Consider the following 22,475-nt stretch of genomic DNA (forward strand, 5'->3'; position numbering starts at 1 on the left):
CCTCGGGAACGAAGGTACGCTGGTGAGATGTTGTACGGCGGGGAAAATGGAAACAAAATCAAATTTTGAAGACGACTCAGACGAATGAATAACGAAAGGAAGTTTAGGCGTCGCAACCCGAAATGCCAGATGTGAGAGCCCCGAGCAAAGCTGCCGAAGCCCCCCACAGAATAATTTGGCGAGAGAGAAGAAGCACAAAAAAAAGCCCAGACAAGAGGGAAAACCTGGCAGGCGACAAAGAAGACAGGCAAATGCATAATACATACCTGGCCAAGTGCTCCGTACACGGGAGCCACTCAGTCAGGGCAGAGCGCCGGACGCCAACGAAGCTTGCTAGGGTCTCAGACATCGTCCATCAGTGTCTCTCGGGGTCACGAAGCCCAGCTTTAGGCGCAAGGGAGTGGGGGCATGAGGGGATACACATGGGCATGGGGCGAGTGGAGGGATCAATTGATCCTAATCGAGTCTCTGGTAGCCGGAGGCTGCGCCATCAGGCACAGGGTTCTACATACGCCCATAACGTCAGGTCTGGTATTGGTATTGAGGAAGCAACTTTGGGGGCACGGAGTACTTGGCTCGGCCTGGGCAGTACTTGGCCCTAGCCAAAAGATACCTGCTCCGTACTCCGTACACGCTTGAGTACCCAGAGCAGGTAGGCGCTTGGGAGGGCAGGGCTATGCAGCCCGGTTTCGGTAAAATGCCGTCGGCGGCATACAAGACCGACTGACTGGTGGTTAGTTGGCTGGGACAAGTCGTACAGACAACTAATATTTCAAAATGCACTCTTGGTCTCATGTATTACTGGCCCCTCCTTTTTCTCAGAATCGAAAAGGGGAGTATCAAGCGCACAGGACGTCGCGTACGCTCGCAAGCCAACGCAGACCGCTAATCAGCTAGCTAGACATTGGTTTCGAGGCCACACGAAGTTAAACTTCGTGGGCGGCTATTCCGAGCGCAGCAAGAACCAATCTACGGAGTACCAATCAGATATATCAGCCATATTCTCTGCGTGGTTTCCATATTTTCGTTTCACATCAGGCTGTTGTGCTTTTTGATTTGTTCACCTAGTAATTACGGGATACAGAGTCATAAATAAGTATTCTTCTCTCCGTCTCCAATTCAGCAATTGGGGCTCGTCGGAGAGCTAGGCCAGGTCAGTTGGCACCGTTGGCAGATGAGTTTGTTTGCCCCCAAAGGTTCATTTTAACCCTCTGCCTACCGGAAAGTTTTGCCGACTTGCCAACTTTGCAGTACAGATGACTCCGTAGTTGGGCTCGCGCAAACTCTGGAGGTGAGAGTTCTGCCGTGCTCACGTGAGTTTTTGAAACATGGCCTTGACGTTCAGACCAGAAGACAGCAAAACGGAGAATGTGGATTCTGTGGTGCAAGGCCAACGTCACATTTCATGGTCTCCTACTTCGCCGTTACGTGTGCGTAGGGAAGCACCTGCACATCAGTTGAACAGGACCCTGCATGTCCCACTCCACGCTTTCGTCACGGCAAACGAACTACATCATTCCAGACTCTATGTGGTGGAGATGGCTTCTCAAGTGCTTGGGTTCGAAATCCATGGGCACTACTCCGTACTCCATATCAGAGAGAACGTTCGGTCGAATCTGTCTAGCCTAGCAAGGTCTGCATGAACATCTAAGTGGGTACGACCACGATACTCTCCGTAACATGACCTCACCAAGCGGTGGCGGGAAAGAGTGGGGAGGGGTCTTGGAATGGGCCGTAGAATTCTTGAGCGTTGTACGGAGTAGTAGTAACTCAAGATGTTGCGGCAAATACTTACAAAGTCGGCAGGTCGAGCGTTTGTTGTTCTGTCGTTGACCTCAACGCCTCAATCCCACATGGAGTCATTGAAGCAGAAGAGGGGTTGGCGGGCTCTCAAGTAAGTTTGTCAAATTTCTGTTGTCAAGAACGATTCGGGACAACTCCATATGCAATACTGAGTAGGAGTACTAGTACCATAGGAACTCGGGGCCGCCAGCTTGAGTCGTGCCATCTCGGTCCACTAATAAGCCTCGATGTGATATGAGCAAAATCGACCACGACCGTATTTGTTTCTCGTCTTTTCCAACTCGTCTACAACGTCCAAACAACGAGATGGTTGCAAGAGCCAATGAGCCTTGTAGCGCAAAGATTTCGAAAATATGCCGCTTGATTCGCCCTGAACTTGGACGCCTGCATCCGCCAGCCTATGGGACAGTACTGAGTTGCTACAAAAGTGACGCATGATTGGCCAACGATACGATTCTTGGTTAGTTTAATTAGGCCACAGTCTTTGGGTCTAGGTACATACGATACCTACTTAGTATGTATGCGTTCCCTCCGCCCTGGGTAACTGGCATATGTAAGAGATGGCGTCCAAAAATTACAGGCACACAGTTTGTATGCACCAGTTGGTAAAGCAGAGAGTCAAAAGTCGGAAGTCGGAGCTCTATGGAGAGGGTGGGCAGATTGGGAGGTAGGCAAGTCTGTCAAACACCCTTCTCTGACAAGTTCGCTGTGCGGGTTGCTGATATCTGGCGACATCAATCTAATAGACTTTATGAATAGCTACTATTAGCAAAGCCTGTCACACTTGGCTACTGGATAGCTCAGCGGTACATGGAGGCAAGCATTCGGTCAGTGGTGAAGCCCAGCGGCTTTTTATTAAGTGAGGTGGTCAAGGTCTGGTGCTTCAATGTTGGCAACAATGACCGGAGTTGATGCCGAAGCCGAAGCTCCACCAAGACGAGTTGACGAGAAGGCAGAGAAGGAACGGACCAGACCAGACCGAAAAAGACGAGCTCTCAGAGGCTGGCTGCGACCCCCGCAATGCCGCAGTGCGTGTTGCCTTTTTCTGTTGACCTGTTGACTCAACATTGGAATTGAACCCACATGAATTCTTGACAGCCCTATCATCAACCACACCAGAATGCACAATCCCAATCAAAGACTGCCCAAGTCTAGATTTCCGTCATGGCTGTTTGCCGCGTTGCCCCCTCTGCCAGCTACCAGTTCGGTCCCTTAAAAGGGCCGTGGCCTGTCCGCAGCATTGCTCACCGACATTTTGCGACGGGTGGAGTGATGCAGTAGTTGTTGAATTTGACCAGCGACCATGTGGGGTTCAACGCTGAGAGACGAGGCCAAGAAGCACTTTGAGAAACGTGAGGCACTCGAGGCCCGATATCCATACACCACACCCATCTGGACACGCTCCGCAATGACGTTCCGCCCTTCCGCCCCTCCATGGCCGATTCTTTTTCCTTCACCTGCATCAGCCATCTGCCATTCCATGTGAGGGACAGAGGGAGGTTTCCTTGTGCAGATCCCGCCAAAAGCCAGCCTGCCCAGCCACCTGGGTTGGTTCCGTGTGAGAGGGGGGGGGACCTTGTCTTCATCCAAAGGTACTTTGCCATGGTGTTGATGTACATTGCCATGATTCGGGGATATGTGAGCAACACGGCTGAGGCTCTGACACATTTGACAGCGTCTCACACGGGTGATTGCCTAGATCGGATCTGAGTTGTGCATGCGGGTGAAGCTAACTGGAATAATTTTGGCTCCCCTCGTCATTCGTTCGCTATGTGGGATGGGAGCACAGTATGGCTGTTGCCATCGGAGGCTCACGGGGCCTTCATCAAGCGGGTTGTTGCTGACAACTTGCTCGACTGTAGTCGATACACCGGAAGCTCTCTTCAAGGACTTTTTTCCTCTGCTTGTATGACGCGCCACACATGCCTGCATATTCAACGCTCGGGGTTATAAAGGCGACGTGGGCCAGCGCATACATACATAGTACATCAAATACATCATGTATTGCGCAAACTCGAGTCACACACAGCAAGCTGCCTTGTTGAGGGTGCGGGGTTGTGGGTTGTGAGTACTCTTTTTTTTTTTTTTTCGTTTGGACATGAGGCTGGCTGGACTGGAACGGTCGCTTGGTGAAGGAGCTGTTGATACGTTGGTTATGAGCCTTGTTGCGCTAATCGGCAGACCGCCGCCGAATGCATCCTGGCTGCAGAATTTGCCAGTCCACGTAGCGACATCTGTAGTCTCCTCCCAACCTGCCATGTCCATGTCCATGTGTAACTTGCCCCGTATGGACAACTCGTTGTTGGCCAACTTGCAAAACAGTTGCCAGTGGTTCATGGCGTTTAGGTTGAATGCCATTCAAAAGTGGCTTCAAGCTGTGAGATAATTTTTTTTTCATCTTAACCTCATGTGAAGCGTATTCTTATTGGGATAGCCCAGTGTTTAGTGGAAGGGTCGGGAGTGCGTGGTCTGTACAATGTATCACGTACTTGAGTACATAATGCAGACGGCTTATCTTATCGGAGCTGGACAAAGTGCTTCTGCCCGCCAAGCCTATCGATTGCTCCGTGTTCAAGTGGTCTCGCCTTAAGTAGTCGTTGCAATGTTCTGTGAGTATCCTCTGACTGCTAATGAATATGAATCAGCCGTGGCCCAACGCCAAACGGCACATGCAGTCAAATACTTGCCATGGTTCTACATACCAGACATTTGATAGTTGCCAGTCGTCCCCCACCATAGAGCTTGGAGGAGCTTGACTTGACATCCCAAGCCTGTATTTGCCTGCGGTAATCTCCACTTTTCCCCTACTCTGCACCGCGGGGCAGGACTTTTCTGCATCACATTGGGGCGACCATTCGACGTCGCAAAAAAAAAAGTTGACTGGAGAACATTGAAAGCATCCGGAGGTCCGCACCGCGTCAGGAAGCTGCCGCTTGACCAAACTTGCATCCCCAAACGCCGGCCCCCCAAGCTCGTAAATGAATTCTCTGCGGTGACAAATACGGTCAAGGACACGATGCCACTGGTGGACGATGGCTTCGAGGCCCTCTTGGAGCCCTTCTACAATGGCAAGAAGCTCACGGATCCCGTAAATACCAGGGACGACAAGTTCCAGCTTCTCCCTGCCTTTCTCAAAGTAAAGGGTGAGTAACCCGAATCAGCCTTGCAAACTTAGACTGACATTTTCCAAGGGCTTGTAAAACAGTATGCGGAATTCCACACCTCGACGTGGCTCAATTTTGGAGAAAAGTTGTTAACCTCGATTGCGCACTAGGCATATTGACTCGTACAACTTCTTCGTGGAGCAGGAGATCAAGGACATCGTCCGCGCCAATCGCACCATTCGCAGCGATGTCGACAGTAACTTTTGGTTAGAGTACGTCTACGTTCAAGACAATTGCCATGCACTCATAGGGGCAACCAGGCTAAGAGGACACGCTTGTGCGCCATATATAGATTTACAGATATTCGCGTCGATCGCCCCCGTCGCCAGGACCACAACGACGCCAAATCTCGAACCGAGGTAACTCCCATGGAGTGTCGGCTACGAGACATGACGTATGCCGCTCCTATTGTTGTCGATATCGCATATATTCGAGATAAGCAACGAATTATACGGAGAAATGTGCCCCTTGGTCGCATGCCTGTGATGCTCAAAAGCTCCAGGTGCCGCCTGAGTGGCGCCAACAACGCGCAGATGGAGGCAATGAACGAGTGCCCTCTTGATCCTGGCGGCTACTTCGTCATCAACGGCACCGAAAAGGTCATTTTGATTCAAGAGCAGCTGAGCAAAAATCGAGTCATTGTTGAGGCTGACGAAAAGAACAACATCATATCCGCATCGGTAACCAGCTCAACCCACGAACGAAAGTCAAAGACGTACGTTACCCTCAAGAAGGACAGGATTGTCATGACGCACAACGTTCTCGTTGAAGGTATTCCGATTGTCATTATTCTCAAGGCCTTGGGGGGGTTGTCCGACTATGAAATTATGCAACTTGTTGCTGGCTCGGATGGCCGGTATCAGGATGAGTTTGTCATCAATTTTGACGAGGCAACCAGAGCTGGAGTCTTCACACAACACCAGGCTCTCGAATACATCGGCGCAAGGGTAAAGATGGGGTCGCGTAAAGCCATGTTCGGACCCCAGGTCCGTCGGAATAACGTCGAAGAAGGTCTTGATGCCTTGGCCAATCTCATCATTGCTCATGTTCCTATCGAGGGTCTGGACTTTTATCCCAAAGCAATTTACGTGGCTATGATGACGCGACGAGTCTTGATGGCTTCACAGGATTCCAAGCTCGTTGACGACAGAGACTTTGTCGGCAACAAGCGATTGGAGTTGGCGGGTCAGCTCCTGTCTCTACTCTTTGAAGATTTATTCAAGCGATTCATGGGCGAAGTCAAGATGTCCATTGACAAATTCCTGAAAAAGAATAATCGCGCTGTCCCCCTCGATGCAGTTCACATGATCAGCAACCACGCCAACAATATCGGAATGGGAATTAACCGCGCAATCCAAACAGGCAACTGGAGCGTGAAGCGATTCAACATGAACAGAGCCGGTGTCACGCACGTGCTGAGTCGACTGAGTTATATCAGTGCCCTGGGTATGATGACGCGAATCAGCTCCCAGTTCGAGAAGACGCGCAAGGTTTCTGGCCCTCGTGCTCTTCAGCCATCACAATGGGGTATGCTGTGCCCTTCAGATACCCCCGAAGGTGAAGCATGTGGTTTGGTCAAGAATTTGGCTCTCATGACACACATCACAACCAATGTCGACGAGGCTCCGGTGAAGCGGTGGATCTTCACACTCGACACAGGCGTTGAGCCTATCCGGAACTTTTCAGGTGCCGAGATGCACCGGGAGGGCTCCTGGGTTATTCACGTGAACGGTACACCTTTTGCCCTTACTCGATACCCCAAGAGGTTTGCCTCGAGATTTCGCACCATGCGTCGAAAAGGCTGGATATCACCGTTCGTCAGCATCAACCTTAACTCCCATTTTAATGCTGTCCACATTGCGACAGACGAAGGGCGCATCTGCCGACCATATATTATTGTCAAGAACGGAAAGCAAAAGCTCAGGCATGAGCATCTGAAGTTGTTGCATTTAGGCAAAGTTACCTTTGATGACTTTTTGACAAAGGGCATCGTCGAGTACCTGGATGTCAACGAGGAACAAGACGCGCTTATCACCTTATATGAAAATCAAATAACGCAAAGCACGACCCATTTGGAGATTGAGCCATTCACCCTCCTTGGAGCTGTGGCCGGTTTGATTCCATTCCCACATCATAACCAATCTCCCAGAAACACATACCAATGTGCCATGGGTAAGCAAGCTATTGGAGCAATTGCGTACAATCAATTCAACCGCATTGATACGCTGCTTTATACCTTGGTTTATCCACAGCGGCCCATGGTCATTACCAAGACCATTCAGCTTGTGCATTATGACAAACTCCCCGCTGGTCAGAATGCCACAGTCGTTGTCATGTCGTACTCTGGATACGATATTGAAGATGCCCTGGTTTTAAACAAGGCTTCAATCGACAGGGGATTCGGACGCTGTCAGGTCTTCCGCAAGTACACTACAGAGCTGCAGAAGTACCCGAATGGCAGGCGGGAGCGTATCGGCGATCCAGTCAATCAGGTGAATGGCGGCACGACACGCCGCGAGGTGAAGTACGAGGCTCTGGACGATGACGGGCTAGCCACTGTTGGCTACCGAGTCAGGAGCGGAGAGGTCATGGTCAAGAAAGAAACTCCCCTGGATCTGACGACGACAGGCATTGGGCTCGATCGCGGACCAAGCGAGTACCGGGACTCTGCCATCTCCTATCGAATTCCCGATCCTGCCTACATTGACAAGGTTATGATTTCTCAAACAGAGAAGGATACCACTGTCATCAAGGTGCAAACCCGCCAAACGCGTCGTCCAGAGCTAGGAGACAAATTTTCGTCTCGCCACGGCCAAAAGGGTGTCGTTGGTATTATCGTGGACCAGGAAGATATGCCATTTGCCGACAATGGGCTTTGCCCAGACATCATTATGAACCCTCACGGTTTCCCGTCTCGAATGACGGTGGGTAAACTGCTGGAATGTTTAACAGGCAAGGCTTCGATTATCGATGGCCGGCCAGACTACGGCTTCGGCGATGCATTTAGATCGCATCCAGTCAAGGACATGAGCCAGGTGCTCCTCGACTACGGCTTCTCCTGGGAGGGCAAAGATTACTTCACGTCAGGTCTGACGGGGGAGCCGCTGGAAGCATATATTTTCAACGGCCCCATCTATTATCAGCGTTTGAAGCACATGGTACAAGACAAGATGCACTCGCGATCCCGCGGGCCCAGGGCCATTTTGACGAGGCAGCCTACAGAAGGTCGATCGCGGGACGGTGGACTGCGTCTCGGAGAAATGGAGCGTGATTGCCTGATTGCATATGGCGCCTCGCAGCTCCTACTGGAGCGTCTCATGTTAAGCTCGGACGGTGTCACACTTGATATTTGCCAGCAGTGCGGTCTTTTTGGATACAAGGGCTACTGTAATACTTGTAAGAGCACGAGGCAAGTCACGCAGATGCAGATGCCGTACGCGGCGAAGCTTCTTGTTCAGGAGTTGATTAGCATGAATGTCGGTGTGCGTCTTCAGCTGGAAGATGAGTTTCCCCATCCTGATTGATGGATGTAGAGAGGGATGGGGGAAGAGGACTTGTAACGTTTACATGGGTTCTGGGTAAATGGTGAATGGTTGTAATAATGACATACTTGTAACCATGATTCATATGAGCGTGGATATCCTGTCGTCAAGTGCCCCTTTCGACCAGTGTAATGTGTGTTTTGAGTCTTGGTAGGGCGCAAGAGCTCCGATTAGCCGTGTCCAAGTCACATTATGTATATATATATATATATATGTCCTATCAAAGTCACGATCCAACCATCTATCCATTCTTCCCTGGTACACATGCAATGCCACCAGTCGTTACCTCAAACTCCTTGGCCCCCGTCACCCCTTGACCCGAGGCGGCAACATGTCCCGCAAACACAACCTTCATCCACCTCCGCCAATTCCTTAGTGTAGCCCCCCTATCAATATTGTCATCATCCGCCTCTATGGGTGCCGCAATCTGCCGTGGCCGTCCGTACACGGGCCTCTTGAACAAGGCTATCCTGCATCCTATCTGCGTGGACCAGACGAGTCCCAAACTCGGTGTTTTCAGGGAATGCGACGAGCGCGGGTCGTCCCCCCAGCCTGTAAACCAACGCTGCTGGTGATCTAGTCGCAACGCAGGGTGTGTGGGCGGCGCGTCGTCCGAGAAGGAGAAGGGCAAGGGGGACGAGGGCGTGCTGGCGAGGGTAGATTGCGGCGGCGGCGGTGGCATGCTTCTTGACGCGAGGGGGCTTTCCTGCGCGGAAGTAGAAGTCCTGTAGGACATGGTCCGCGGCAGGGGCGCGGGCGAGGAGGAGAAGCGATCGGATACCTGGTTTGCTACGACGACGGCGATGCCATGCTTCCTTGCCAAGTCTCGCAGCAACGCGCCCAGGCGGACGAGTTCGGCACTGCGCGCGGCCATGTTAGAGCCGTATGAGGAGCCGGCCCTTTCAAACTCGGCTCGGTAGTTGGCCGCCACGGAATCAATCACTAGTAGGCCTATGTTGTGTCTTGACAGTAGCACGGGGACTTGGTACTCCAGGATGTGGTCTTGTGATTCGAGATCTGGAGTGACTGTGCTGAGGATGTTGTCCAGAGAGGGGCGGTCCGCGAAGTCAATATCCTGGAGGAGAGGATTTGACGCGAGGATCTGAGAGAGGCGTTTGGTCGCGAGGCTTGATTCGGTAGATATGTAGAGGGCTTGCTTGCGGAGGCCATGGGGTGGCGGGAGTTGGACGGCGAGGCACAGTGACAGGAGGAATTGGGTCTTGCCGGCCCCGGATTCGCCCGTGATTTCTGTGATGGATGAGGTTGGGATGCCCGAGTTGAGAGCGGCGTCTATTTGAGGGCAAAGGGTGCTTATGAATGAAGGCGACGAGGGATTCCCTTTCTGGGGTTGGATGGCTGGCGATTTACTGGCATCTTGGCTGTTTGATTCTGAGGGCTGTTCATGGTGAGAATGGTCGTGTTCTGGCGCGGAGCTCACGATTTGTTGTAGGGGGTGGCGTGGTACGAGATCGTCTGATAGAGAGACTTGGATTGTGGCAATGAGCCGTTTCAGATCTAGCAGCGGCAGGTTCGTTTGTTTCGATATATCTGCAGGGTGAAGAGCCAGAAGGTCTGTTGTCGAAAGAGCGTGTTGCTCGATGATGGGGAGCAATGCCCCGAAGGGGGCTGTACGGAAGGAGGGGAGGATGTGGAGAAGGTCGGTCATGAGTGAGACTTGTGAAAGAGGATAATTGGGAAGAAATGAGAGCTGAAGAATGTCCAGGGTCGACTTTAGCCTTGTCTGATGCTGAAGGATGGACATGCGCGGGTGAAATCTTGGTGTAACATGATAGGCTCAAGGTTGACGGAAGAGACGCAACAACTTAGCCTCGAGGATAGGGGCGCGTTGAGATTGACATGAGATGTAAATGTCGACCCTGGCATTGCAGTTTGGCGTGGATGGAGAGGCCTAATTGCAAGATGTGCGGGTGTTGTACGGAGTAGACGCGTCGCAGTCATGTGAAGGAGCTGTTGTGACGTGAATGTCGTTCCCAATGTCGCCGCGACCCCACATCCAACCCGCACCTCCGTTGTCGAGAACCCGAGTATGAATTGCCTGAATAAAATTGTACAGACCAACAAGACCAAAATGTTGGCCACGTTGGATGAACAAATTTTATTGATTCATATACTCCTTGCCATAATATAGGGTAAAATAGGGTGCTTATTATTATTATTATTATTATTGTTGTTGTTGTCTGGCATCACCAGCAAATTCGCAAACATGGGGTAATCCAATGAATCCCATCCACATACCCTATACCGCGATACCCCCACGTGGGTTTTCACGTCTAGATTACCACATGTGCAGTGTTTCTTCTTCACAATACTCCGTACACCATTCGATTGGTCAGTCATTCCAGGCCAAAGCATTCGAGAGCTAGGATCTTCTACACCCCCTGGACCCTCGTGTCATGCTGACAACCCGGCCGCCACCAGTCTGTGCTGATCAGCACCCCATGTACCAAGTCAGCTTTCGTCTCATCAATCTCCGGAAAGTCTGTGACGCTTCTTCCTGGGGTGCGCTGTCCGAGGACTACATTGCCGAAACTAGTGACAGCTCGATCATGGGTTTCAGATGAAAATCCCATACCAAAACCGATGCCTTTTCTGCAAGATGAGGACATGTCACACTGCTGTGGTCTCTATGCCTCGATATTGATGCCAACTTGCTCTGCACGTGGAGTCGAACGGGCAAGACGTCTCGCGGTATCCAAAAAAGTCCTGCTTTGTTGGGGAATGGGCGTATCGAACGCGGCGATACAATCTCTCAGAGCTGCTGCTGGCGCACACTCCACGTGCAATCTCGGCCCCCCTTGCTCGACACGAGGAACTGTTTCCATGCTCCTTGACGACGAGGATCATGCCAAAGCTGGTCACACAGCAGCAATGGAGGAGGAATAGCTGAAGAAACTCGCCACAGGCCGGCTGAATGTCTCACTGCGCCAACACTACAAACTATTGGCCCCGACGCGGTAACATTGGTCCGCGATTGCGTAGGCGTGGAAAATAGGTTGTCTTTCAAGCCCAAGCTGGTTCCGTGTTGAACGAACGCGTTGCTCAACGGGCCGCATACACTATTTTCTTCTCGTCATGGACAGCGCACTGGGCAGACAACGGGCATGGAACAAAGTCTAGCAAATAGACTGACCGCTTCCCAACATGGGCACATCAAGAGGCAATAAGCGACTTGGTCTCAGCAAGCGACGTGGTCCATTTCGCATTCAGCTTCTGCAAGCCACAGTCAGGTGCAGCGCCGCCAATGGCTCCTTTCAACCTCGAGCCCCATGCAACTTCACGACTCCAACAAGCACTAGTTCAAGGCTGACATGACACGACCTGGACCCGGGGAGGGGGTTTGCTGCGGCTGTCGAGCGCCAGGCAGGCCAGACGGAGAGGCTCTGCCAATATTGATCTTCACAGGAATACCATTTCTGTCACATCGGAAGCATGGTGCCAGGAAAAGGTCCATGGGCCACGAGCCCCTACCCGCAGCTCAATTAAATAAAAACTGTTGGTTGCGCCAGCCTCATTCTGTCTGTCACTGAGAAAAGGAATCCTTCTTCGACTGTGTTTCCCCCCCTCTCATTGTAACTGTCGTTGGAGTAAGTGGTTGTTGCGGCTTCGCTGCCAGAGTCTCTAGCGGGTTCGATTCTCCTACACGACATCAAACCCCTCGCACAGAGCGACAGCTAGCCATCATGAAGGCAAATTCGGCCTTGATAAGTGCCTTTGTGGCCCTCTCAGCAGGCGTTGAGGCTCGAAATCTGGTTCCCAAACAAGCCAGAGCCACGGCATCTGTTGCTCTGGCCGACGATGGAATGTCTCCAAGACCTACTCCCCCGCCTGGTTGGGATAGATTCGAGCCCAAACATTTGTTCGGGCGAGCCACCTCGACTCAGACGCCGCTAACCATGATGATCGCCCCGGACAATACCTGTGGTTGGATCTCTGGTAGCTATGCTGTTCCATATAGCTGTGGCCTTGGCGCTACTTGCGGCCTTGTGCAGGCTCAGAAAACTTTCTCAGGAATGATCATGTGCTATAATAGCGTTGCATTCAACTTCAGATTCGCATGTGTCGATTACAACATGTACCAGTCAAGCTCCTGCGATCATCTGTGTGCTGAAAACACACAGATTGTCAAGTGGTAAGTTCTCTACATTCAGTAGCACTTTCAGTCCAACACATGGCTGTATGTGCGGGCTATATGAACCCATCATCATGATATTACTGTGTCCATGTCTGACACTAGAACAAACAGCACGAACAAGGTTTACCCCTACTGCAATACAGTTGCCTTCCCTGGCAATATCACCGACTACTGGTGCAACTCAGTCAGCTACTCAACAGCTCAGGGTGCCTACACTACCTACGCTGGGCAAACTGAAGTCAGAAGCTACTCTCGCTTTGTCCAGACCTTTTCCAGCACACTTCCCAGTACTGCCACCCTCGGTGTCCCAACCGCCACGGGGGCAGACGCCGGTGCATCAGCTTCAGCTACTCAAACTGGCAACAATGGTAACAACAACAACGGCGGCGGCGGAGGAGGCGACAGCGGCAGCAAGACCCCCGTTGGTGCCATCGTGGGTGGTGTGGTCGGTGGTGTGGCCGCCATCGCCATCGGTCTTCTCGCGCTTGTCTTTTTCCTCCGCAGGAACAAGAAGAATAGCGGCAAGTCGCAAACCACTTCGACGACCGACCATTCCCCCATGCCACCAAACGCTACTCCTGGCGCCCCCATGGCACAATCCTACTACGGTGGTCCTCCTCTGCCTCAGGGATATCCTCCCCAAAAGCCGTACCCTCAGAACACGCCTTCGCCTCCTGTCGGCTATTACTCCCCTGGCGGCGGCGTCGATCCCAGCTCACCGACGCAGTCACAGATGACGGACCCACGAATGAGCCATTTGACTACGAGTCCAGCACCGACTTGGACAAACTCGTACGGAACAACGCCGCCGGTTCAGCAGCAGCCAGCGGGTTTCCAACCCATGGGTGGCACACCACCTATTCAAGGACATCCTCAGAGTCAGACTCAACCTCAATCGCAACCACAGCCGCAGTCGCAGCCCCAGGGAGTTGTGCACGAAGTCCCTGCCCAGACTGGTGAGAATCATCGTGGCCATATGCATGAATTGGCATAATCTTGATTGACGAGGATAAAAGCGAACACAAAGCAAAGGATAGTAGTGTTTTTGTTGATTGGTCATGTTTACACGGGCATTAATGTATTTACTGGATTGGAGTTTAGGTAGATTTCTTTTTGGCATAATTTAAATTTATTCGCACGTTCATATATATATCCATATCAAATTCTCATAATTAGGAGGAGATGTAAAGAAATTTCAAGCGCTCGCAATTAGTTCCTAGTAAAGTTGCAACGATTTGCTGTGATGATATGTGCAAGTCATTTGTGGCATTCGTATACGTCTAAACCACTAGGCAGTGCCGGACCATAGTCTGAGAATACGGCAATAGTTTTCACTGACAAAATGTTCGCAACTCGCGAGTTTGCGCTCATTTCTATTCATCTGACACAACCACAACCATCAAGGAATATCCAATACAAGTACTCGGAAACATCAACCCATACAATTCCCTACTCCGTCGTCAATCTCAACTTCTTACCTACATCCCTCCTCCTTGCCTGCACTGCCGCCCTCTCCGAAGCCTTAGCGCTCTCTACCGGATCTGCCGCCCTGTCTCTCGCTTTCAAAGCTTGCAATAACATGCCGGCATCAAAGAAGCCGTCTTCAAACGTTAGCGTCTAATGTCAAGAAATCTGCATGTGGAAACGGGAACTTACATCCGCCCAACTCGTCATCATCGCTGACAATGGGACTCTCCTCCGTTTGACTCGTTGATTCTGGTCTGGAAGGACCCCTTCCCGCACTGTCAGTGGCAATCAGTCTCCCGCGCGACTTGAGTCTACTCATTTGCTTTGGTCTAGAGGCCTCTGCTTCTCGTGCGCGGCTGGATTTTGCAGTTGAGCTCTTGCGATTGGTAATTCTCAGAATGCGTCTGATTTCGAGAAGGTAGCTTTCCAAGGTGTCGACGAAGCGCTTCGTCTGGCGGTGCTTGCTGGATACACAAATAGAAATGCTGTCGTCTTTGATGATGTATCCTATTCCAAATCCGTCACCAGAGGTTGGACCAAAGCCAAATTGACGAAGGGAAGGATTGCCACAATTTGAAGTTGATAGAACGGTAGTGTTTAGTTTGTCCCAACCGCCATCGGCGAAAATGAAAGGCAACGGGTGAGCATCTCGTGATCTAGAGTTTGTGCTATTGCCACGCTCCCTGTTGGGCTTGACTTCGACAACTTGATCCATCGATCCTGACGAATCTCCCCCGGGGCTCCCGACAGGTGAATAGCCGTCTGTTGGGCTAGATTGACCAATGCTGCTCATACCACTCTCAATTTCGTCATTGACAAATTTCTGCCATACACAAAAGAGGGCATATAGGTGGCGATCGCAACCCTCGGCCTTGAGGCACTCTCTTGTGCGACTGACATGTTTCTGGCAGGCCTTTTTCAAAGCTTCAATTTTTTGTTCGATAGGATTATCTGCCCAGAAGGACTGTACGAAGTTGACTGAATCTTGAGAAACAGTGCGAACTGCTTCCGTACGGCCGTGGAGATAGAATTTTGTCATTGCTGGTTCGTACGTGCTCTCGACGCGGCCGTAGAGACCGTAGTAGGCTGCCTGGAAGGCCATTTGGACAAACGCATCTGGTGAGAATCCCATGGAGGTAATAAAGTTTTTGCCGTAAGAGCTGAAGTCGAGGCACTGGAATTCGTTCTGTTCAATGAGATCTGCTAGCCTCGTCTCGGCAAAGCGCACTGCAATGCTTAACTCGGGAATCATATCCCACTCTAACTTGCGGGGAGTGGTGTTGACATCTCCAAAGCTTTCAGGGTCTCGTTTGGAGGGATCGGGACTGGTTGATGTCCAAAGGGTGGGAGCTTGCCCGTTGATGGTGCGGGCAAATCGTAGAATGGTGTCCGTATATACGTCACTAGCAAATCGTAGAACTGTGTGACCGTCGACTCCAGTGTGTTCAAAGTTGATACCGGCGCTTCCATTTTTACACACAATAATTTGCAACTTATCGTACCAGCGGTTGGTGCAAGTGCCAATCTGCACGCCATTCTTCACTTCACTAGTACCGCAGAGCATGTTCTGGCACAGGGCAGCAACATCAGCAGGTTCCGTGTAGTCTAGACAGAGGGCAAACAAAGCCGAGTCTACGATATTCAGACAGTCGGCATTGTTTGACCCGTGATCTTTTGTCAGGACGTCTCTCAGACCAGACCAGGTTTTGCGGTTTTCTGTGCTGAGCACACCCAATGCACCCTTGGCAGCCTCCTGGATAGGAGTTTGTGCAGCATCTTCCGTGATAGTTTGCAAGTTGATGGCAATGTCCTTCTCTGTCATAATCACGTCCGAGTTATCATCAAGAACATCAAACCAGTAGATCTGGCCATGGCAAATGACAATAATATGTTTGGCCTCGGGATCTTGGACAATTTGGCACCCATTCTCGGTCGGGACTCGGGCTGTTCCAAAAAGTCGTGAGAACTGATACATGCATAGGGGTTTGCCTTTGATTGTATCCGGTGGAAGTTCTTCCTTGCGAACTGCTCGGATGAATTCGAGGGCTGATACCACTAAGGACGCGGCCCGGGTGACTTGGTTGTTGCGTGCTGGTGTCGGATCATCTTCAAGAAGGAAGAAGGGATTCAAGTTGAGCACCACAGGATTGTCGAAATTTAAGTATGAATCGTACCCTATGATCTAATCAGAAAACAGCGCCCGATGCACACACACGAAATGTGCGTTGATTCCAATATCCCTACTATCGTCACTTACAAAATTGCTCGATGTAACTCGTTTTACCCTGAGCATATCTTTGTAGCTTCTCCTGTAGCTCTGGCCCATCAGTTGAGAGAAAGTCTCTTATGGCATGTTCCGTCTCTGCTCGTTCCCTAGGCGTCTGAAGCGGCCGCAAAGCTTCTAGGTACTTGTCGCAAGTACTAGAGAGGTTAGGAATAGGAAGCTTGGGAAGCTTGTCCTGAGCCGCAAAGGTAATGCCGCCATCACGATGGCTCTCCCCGTTGCTATCCATAGGCATTCTTGTGTAAGCGGCTGACCAGTTCAAAGGCAGCTGAGCTGCGAGGGAAGGGGGTGACTCCGGGAGCTTGCGAGGTATGGCAGGGTCGAGAAGAGGCTCGGCCAGTCTCTCTGCCAAAGAGTTCGGTGGGCTGAAGACCCTCTTTACTTTGGCGGTCATGATGTGTCAGTTATAGTACTGCCTTTCGCTTAAGAGTATAGCGGCGAAACACTGGTGCTAATGTTGAGGCCGCGCAAGGCAGTGCGGTAGAAGTAGTGACAGTCCTGGAGATAATAGGATGGCATATCACGCTTGAGACATGGAGACATGCGAAGAATGAGTATTAACTCGGGTAGAGTTATAGCAGCGATGAGAGAACAAGGGCTAATGAGGAAAAGAGAAAAGTGATGGCCAGGAGTGGGAGGGCAGGGAACTCATATACAAGTCCATGAAACGGAACAACGTGGACATGCATGTACTATGAACGAGGAAGAAGCCGGCAGCCAGCAAGTCAAGGAACATGGATCCCCGCATCCAACTGGGATACGGGCACCAATGTAAAATTGTAATTGTGCAATGGTTGTTAACGAATTTGCAGCATCGGCTTCGGTGCAGACACCGAAAGAAGTATGATCTCTTATCACTCGAATATGCGGGCCGATCGGAGGACTGGAGACTTCCTGTCTCCCAGACCAGGTACGAAAGGCTTGTGGAGGCCGGGGAAAGGTTTATAGGGGCCTAGGCGTAGAGCTAAGGCGCCCAGCGGGAATTATTCAGGATGATTGATGTTACTAGCAACAATCTTGGACTGTGTTCCGTATGTCCGGAGCCGCAGATTCTGTGTGGGCCAAGGACCATAAGCATGACGTGCGTTGCTGTGGGCGCGCTGGCAAGCAGAAAACAAGGGATGCAAGATGTGTGAAGTGATTTTTATAGTTTTCAAAACATCTGAAATTCCAGTGCTGAAATAAATTAAAACCGCAAAGCCCAGAGATGTGAGGCAAAACAGATTCATGTGAACCACTACTTACTGTACGTGGTCGGTTGCGAGGTGTCAGCAGAATGTAGTCGTCAAAGTGGCTGACAGGGGTGACCGATGGACCAACTCAAAGGTTCTTGCTAGGGAAAAGCAAAAGAAGTCCCCTGCCCTGGAGCCTATGTAAGTCGTTGGTCTGTTAGCTGATAAGGCAGAGAAGGAGGCAGGAGTTTGACTGTGTTGCGTGTGGTGCAGCCCGGCGCGCAAGGCACATGAACCCGTATAAAATGACGGGCGTGGGAGCAAAGGTGTCAAACGTAAGCCCCAACTGCTCGCATATACTGGCGAATAATGAATGGGTGTCAGCGGAGGGGTGCGAAGAGCGGCTGGTTGACGGTGTTGCTCATGTCGAGGGTGTCTTGGTGATGATGGAGATGGTGCAGCTGATATTTCACTCACATGCAACATGGATGATGGTCAAATATGATGGACCGCAACGTAGTATTGCCCTCTCACCTGCCCTACGTTGCTAGGGAATTAGTATGCCTGCATCACACAGTTCTTCGGCAAGGATGGGCAAAGGTAAAACGGTGATGGTATCGCCCCCGTAGGAATGGAGACGGGGCATCGGAGCTGCCGCAAGAGACCTTTGGAGTGCCGTTTGTGTGCCCCTCGGACGAAGGGGAACTTCGGTTGAGGTGAAGATGTGATGCAAGGAATCTGGACTCTGGAGTCTCGAACGGGATAGAAAGTGGGCACCTTGTGTGGGTTACGCCTTCCTTGCGGACGCAGCCAGCGGGGAAGGCCAGCCAATAACCCATGAACCAATTAAGCAATGGTCACCCGATGCTGCCTTCCCCCAGAGTTTTTGAACATTGAAGCCCAGTTTGCCCCGTCCAGCACATGTTCAGGCGAACCATGTGCCATTGATGCTTGCCATGCTCGATGTCGCTAGTCCACTACCGTCTGGCGCTTGAAGGGGTCAACTGTCAACTAGTCGATATCATTGACCTGACTCAATACTATTGCATTGACCGTTTTCCCTCTGCCCGACAGCGCCTTTAAAGTTCCGATGACGTGACCCACTGCAAATTATGACATGGCATTGCGCTTAGCATGATTCCATCTCTCCGAGCTTGTGCTGACACAAAATATTGTTATGCTAGTATTACCGAGCAGAAAAGAAAAGGGCCTTGGTAATACTGATGAGTTAACCTGGCTCCCGTTTAAGGATTGCCGTACCGAGTGGTGCGCGTATGTACTATCTGAAGATGGCGTTCATAGCCTCGGCCCGCCAAGGGAATACGGATATACACATATGCGTACTATTGTAATGCTTGAGTAGATGAATACGCGCTATATGCCGAGACATGTTTAACCCTTGCGCTTTATGGATTTATTAATTCTGGAGCCTTAATTCGTTAGCATGAACAGCCATGTCGCGCGGGGACAATCAAAGGCAGCAAAGGATTCAATGTTTTAGCAGAGGAAACTCGGACTGTTCATCAATGTTCGTTCGGCTATTTGCCGATTCCTTCACGCTCTCGTCTCACCGAGGCGTCGGCTTAGAGGTACGGAATGGCGCATACCATTGATTGCTGAACCCCGGGATTTCAAATAGCTGCGTTTAAAGTCGACTGTTTAGTGGATTCTGAAGCTGAAGCTGGGCCATTTGGCGATGAGGCGAGTTCGGGATGAAATCGCGTGCGCAGGTGATACTCCAAGTATTCTCCCCATGCACCGTGACTCATACATCTCTTGTCGCACATACTTCCGGGAAGCAGCAGTATGAGCTGACTCCATGGCTTCATCAGCATACTTGTTCTGATATATTTACCACCTGCAAGCTCTGCCGCCCGACAACCCTCACCCACCGCCATACCCCAGGGCCACCTGGGGTACATTTTGAGCTGAAGTCATCGAAGTCCATGCTGCGAGACATGTGAAATAGGACAAACGTCATCATGGCTGCAGTAATTGCGCAGGATTGCAAATTCCCTGCCTACGACCATCTGTATCTACCGCTACGTTGAGTATCGTGACACCTCCATAGCCGGATTGTTCGAAGAGCAAAGATTCAATTGAAGGCGAGGCATCCAATACATTTGGAAGAGGGATAATGGATGTTGCCAGTCAGCAGCTGACCCAACGAATGGCCGCGGTGTCGCCTGGAACCGTTGAGAGGAGAGAGACGGTGAGACGGCAGACTCGATGACCTGGTGGAATGATCTCTGTCGACGAAACCCTCTGATCTGGAGTTGATGGCAGCCATTACGCTTCTGAGGCTTTTTGCTACACCTCTGCCTTATTCTAAGGACACTGTGCGTCTACCTAAACTTATTTCAGACTCCTACGTTCCCTTTGGTTTATTGGCTTACCCACCGCACCTCGTGGATGCAGTGCTTCGAAGATTAGTTTCACGGAGACCGTTGCAATAATATGACGGTGCTCAACTGTTGGGACCCACAGTCACGGCTCAGGCACTATAACTTTACTTCTACGCCTGTACACTTTAGCTACTTTTTCCCTCCTTGATACACACAGAAAAGTCTGGTCTCTCTTTATTAGCTCCATTGCAATACATGCTTGTCATTTGCACCCTCGAGCTCTTGTCACTTTGCTCGTAGGCCTCTCTCGTGGTCCCTCACATTAACGGCCAAGAGGTTCTGTGCATTAGCGGGGACACGATGATGGCTTCGTTCGCAATATGGGTATCAAAGCGGTATGCGCGAATTTAAGGATTCTTGGAAAATTGATTCCACTGCAAGCTCAGAAGGCGGCACCATTGGTGAGATTTCTTCGCTCTGCCTCTCACTTTACGAACAGCACTGACGACTGTCACAGCACACTCCAGCATAAGCCATTATGGAAGCCGTAGGGATCGAGCTGTGATCAGCACTACAAAGCACGGAAAGCGCATCAGGTCTTACTGACGAAGAACCGTTCATTGCCATCTTATTCATATTCCCCAAAGGCTAGCGCACGTTTCTCAACACCCTGGCCATATATGGGATGGCTCGTCAAGACATCCGCCAACACAAAGAAACCCAGCGCATCCAACCAAGATACCCAGCCAGAGTCGGATACAACGCTTCGCCAACATGGTCCTGCGGTGGCGCTCCTAAGCTTGGGGGTAAATACTCTACACGAATGTGGACTAGGCAGAATCCAAATTGGGCTAATTTCACGGTCCGGTTCAGGATGCATTCGACCTACCATTAAGCTTCGAGAGACCCCAAGCATATATTGATTTGCCACAGTTGTTACATGAGCGTAGCAATATGGGATCAGGCAGGGAGAATGGGGATATCGTGTTCGGGTTTGGCGATTCAGCACGGTCAGGTGGCTTTAGGGCATCTAAATCAAGCTGCAGGGGTCAAGTTGGTGAGGTCAATTGACACACATACGGTGCGGCGTAACAATTGGGGTTGGAGGGGTAGGAATCTGGTTTTTCTACCAAAATGAGAGAATTTTCGTACACATTGGTGCCGGGAGTCAGGTGTCTGTAATTGTTGACTCGGCGGCAGTTGGCCAAGGAGCAACGGCTACTAACAGCAGCTGTTGTTCTGATGGTACGATCAATTGATAAATGATAGGCCTCTCAAGGTTGCCGCGTCAAATAACATTGAATCACGGTCGCTCTCGCAGACGAACTGTTGACATGTGAGCGGCAGGGTTGCTGGAGACCCCGGCCTCATCACATGAAAACAAATACCTAGGAAGACAGCGATAGTTACCCACCAGACCAGACCTTCTTGGAGATGAAGAGGTGAGCATATTAATGCAGTCCCGCTATTATTACGCATGTAAAATTACATACCAGCATTCATGTTGTCATGAATCCGGACTTCGTACTGATTTTGTACAGGGATAATATGTGAAGAAACCAGGGCGCACCAGAATCAGTTCTACATACAATACGGAGTAGTAATTCGTGGCATCTTTGTCGTGTGTTTCACACGATGCGGATCTTTAACTTCTCGCTTATGTTGGCTAGGTTTCTGAGCCAGGGGCCCAGACCACTTTCATTGACAAGTCTGGGCGCCAGCCGTGAAAGCTGCAGAAAACCAATGTACTAGTAGTTGTATTTTCCACCCTGGTTTGCTGAAACGGCGCTAGACGCAACGCTTCTAGAGGTTTGGGTGAAGCCTTCTCCTCAGCCCTAAAGCAGGGATTTCGCAATGCGACGGTACATGAGTCGTTCCTGGTACCGAACAATCTTAATCTGCCCGGACGGTTGAGACAAGCCTCCTTGCTAGCCCGAAGCCCCAACAAGGCCCGAAGCTTCTTGACTGTCTGGCCCTGAAAGGTCGTAGTATATATGTGCGAGGACGGGCTGTACTCGACATTGGCATGCTCTGCCTTCATGGCATCCCCATATGATTTCTTGGGGACTAGAATCGAGTGCGCGCTTGGCTAGAGACCGTTATGGAAAGATCAAAGCACTATAAAGTATTAGAAATAATGTGGTATTCATATCAAAGCGCCGATCCAGGTAGCCACAGAGGTGAGCGAAGGTACGTTTGGGCCGCCACCGCCACCGGGAAATAAAATTGAATACGTGGTAGATTCTGGCCATAGGGCTGAATAAATCCCGTCTTCGGCATTGAATGCCTCTGATGCTGACATGGCTAGATATACATTTTGATATATTGAAGGCACTATATTGAGATATAGTTAGCTTCGGCTTATGGTAATTGTTTCGAGACAGGGGATCTTGATAATGCTGTAAAAAGCCCCTTATACCTGTGGGTACACCTGCGGACACAAATCCCGAGTCAAAGACGCGAAAATCGAAACTCCGCCCAATATTCGACATGGTAGAGCATCGATTCGAGTCTTTCTACACCATCGCCACAATTTGACACTCCC

The 22,475-nt window shown here is 50.8% G+C and overlaps 4 protein-coding genes across 4 annotated transcripts; 2 read left to right on the plus strand and 2 right to left on the minus strand.

Annotated features, from left to right (window-relative positions):
- Window positions 1-4,819: 4,819 nt before the first annotated feature.
- On the plus strand, window positions 4,820-8,491 carry rpc2 (DNA-directed RNA polymerase III subunit RPC2; the record flags this gene model as incomplete). The annotated part of the gene is made up of 4 exons (XM_014691418.1): window positions 4,820-4,946; window positions 4,995-5,007; window positions 5,078-5,179; window positions 5,260-8,491. 4 exons carry the CDS (start codon window positions 4,820-4,822, stop codon window positions 8,489-8,491), a joined length of 3,474 nt encoding a protein of 1,157 aa, XP_014546904.1.
- A 259-nt stretch (window positions 8,492-8,750) lies between these two features.
- On the minus strand, window positions 8,751-10,175 carry rhp57 (DNA repair protein rhp57; the record flags this gene model as incomplete). Its single annotated transcript, XM_014691419.1, has 1 exon — window positions 8,751-10,175. One exon carries the CDS (start codon window positions 10,173-10,175, stop codon window positions 8,751-8,753), a length of 1,425 nt encoding a protein of 474 aa, XP_014546905.1.
- A 2,035-nt stretch (window positions 10,176-12,210) lies between these two features.
- On the plus strand, window positions 12,211-13,656 carry G6M90_00g035120 (uncharacterized protein; the record flags this gene model as incomplete). Its single annotated transcript, XM_014691420.1, has 2 exons — window positions 12,211-12,659; window positions 12,774-13,656. The coding sequence occupies 2 exons, from the start codon at window positions 12,211-12,213 to the stop codon at window positions 13,654-13,656; spliced, it is 1,332 nt and encodes a 443-aa protein (XP_014546906.1).
- A 455-nt stretch (window positions 13,657-14,111) lies between these two features.
- Window positions 14,112-16,807, minus strand: G6M90_00g035130 (uncharacterized protein; the record flags this gene model as incomplete). The annotated part of the gene is made up of 3 exons (XM_014691421.1): window positions 14,112-14,263; window positions 14,319-16,304; window positions 16,387-16,807. 3 exons carry the CDS (start codon window positions 16,805-16,807, stop codon window positions 14,112-14,114), a joined length of 2,559 nt encoding a protein of 852 aa, XP_014546907.1.
- Window positions 16,808-22,475: the final 5,668 nt, after the last annotated feature.

The sequence above is a fragment of the Metarhizium brunneum genome, chromosome 2 (genome assembly GCF_013426205.1).
Source record: "Metarhizium brunneum chromosome 2, complete sequence".
Lineage (NCBI taxonomy): Eukaryota > Fungi > Ascomycota > Sordariomycetes > Hypocreales > Clavicipitaceae > Metarhizium > Metarhizium brunneum.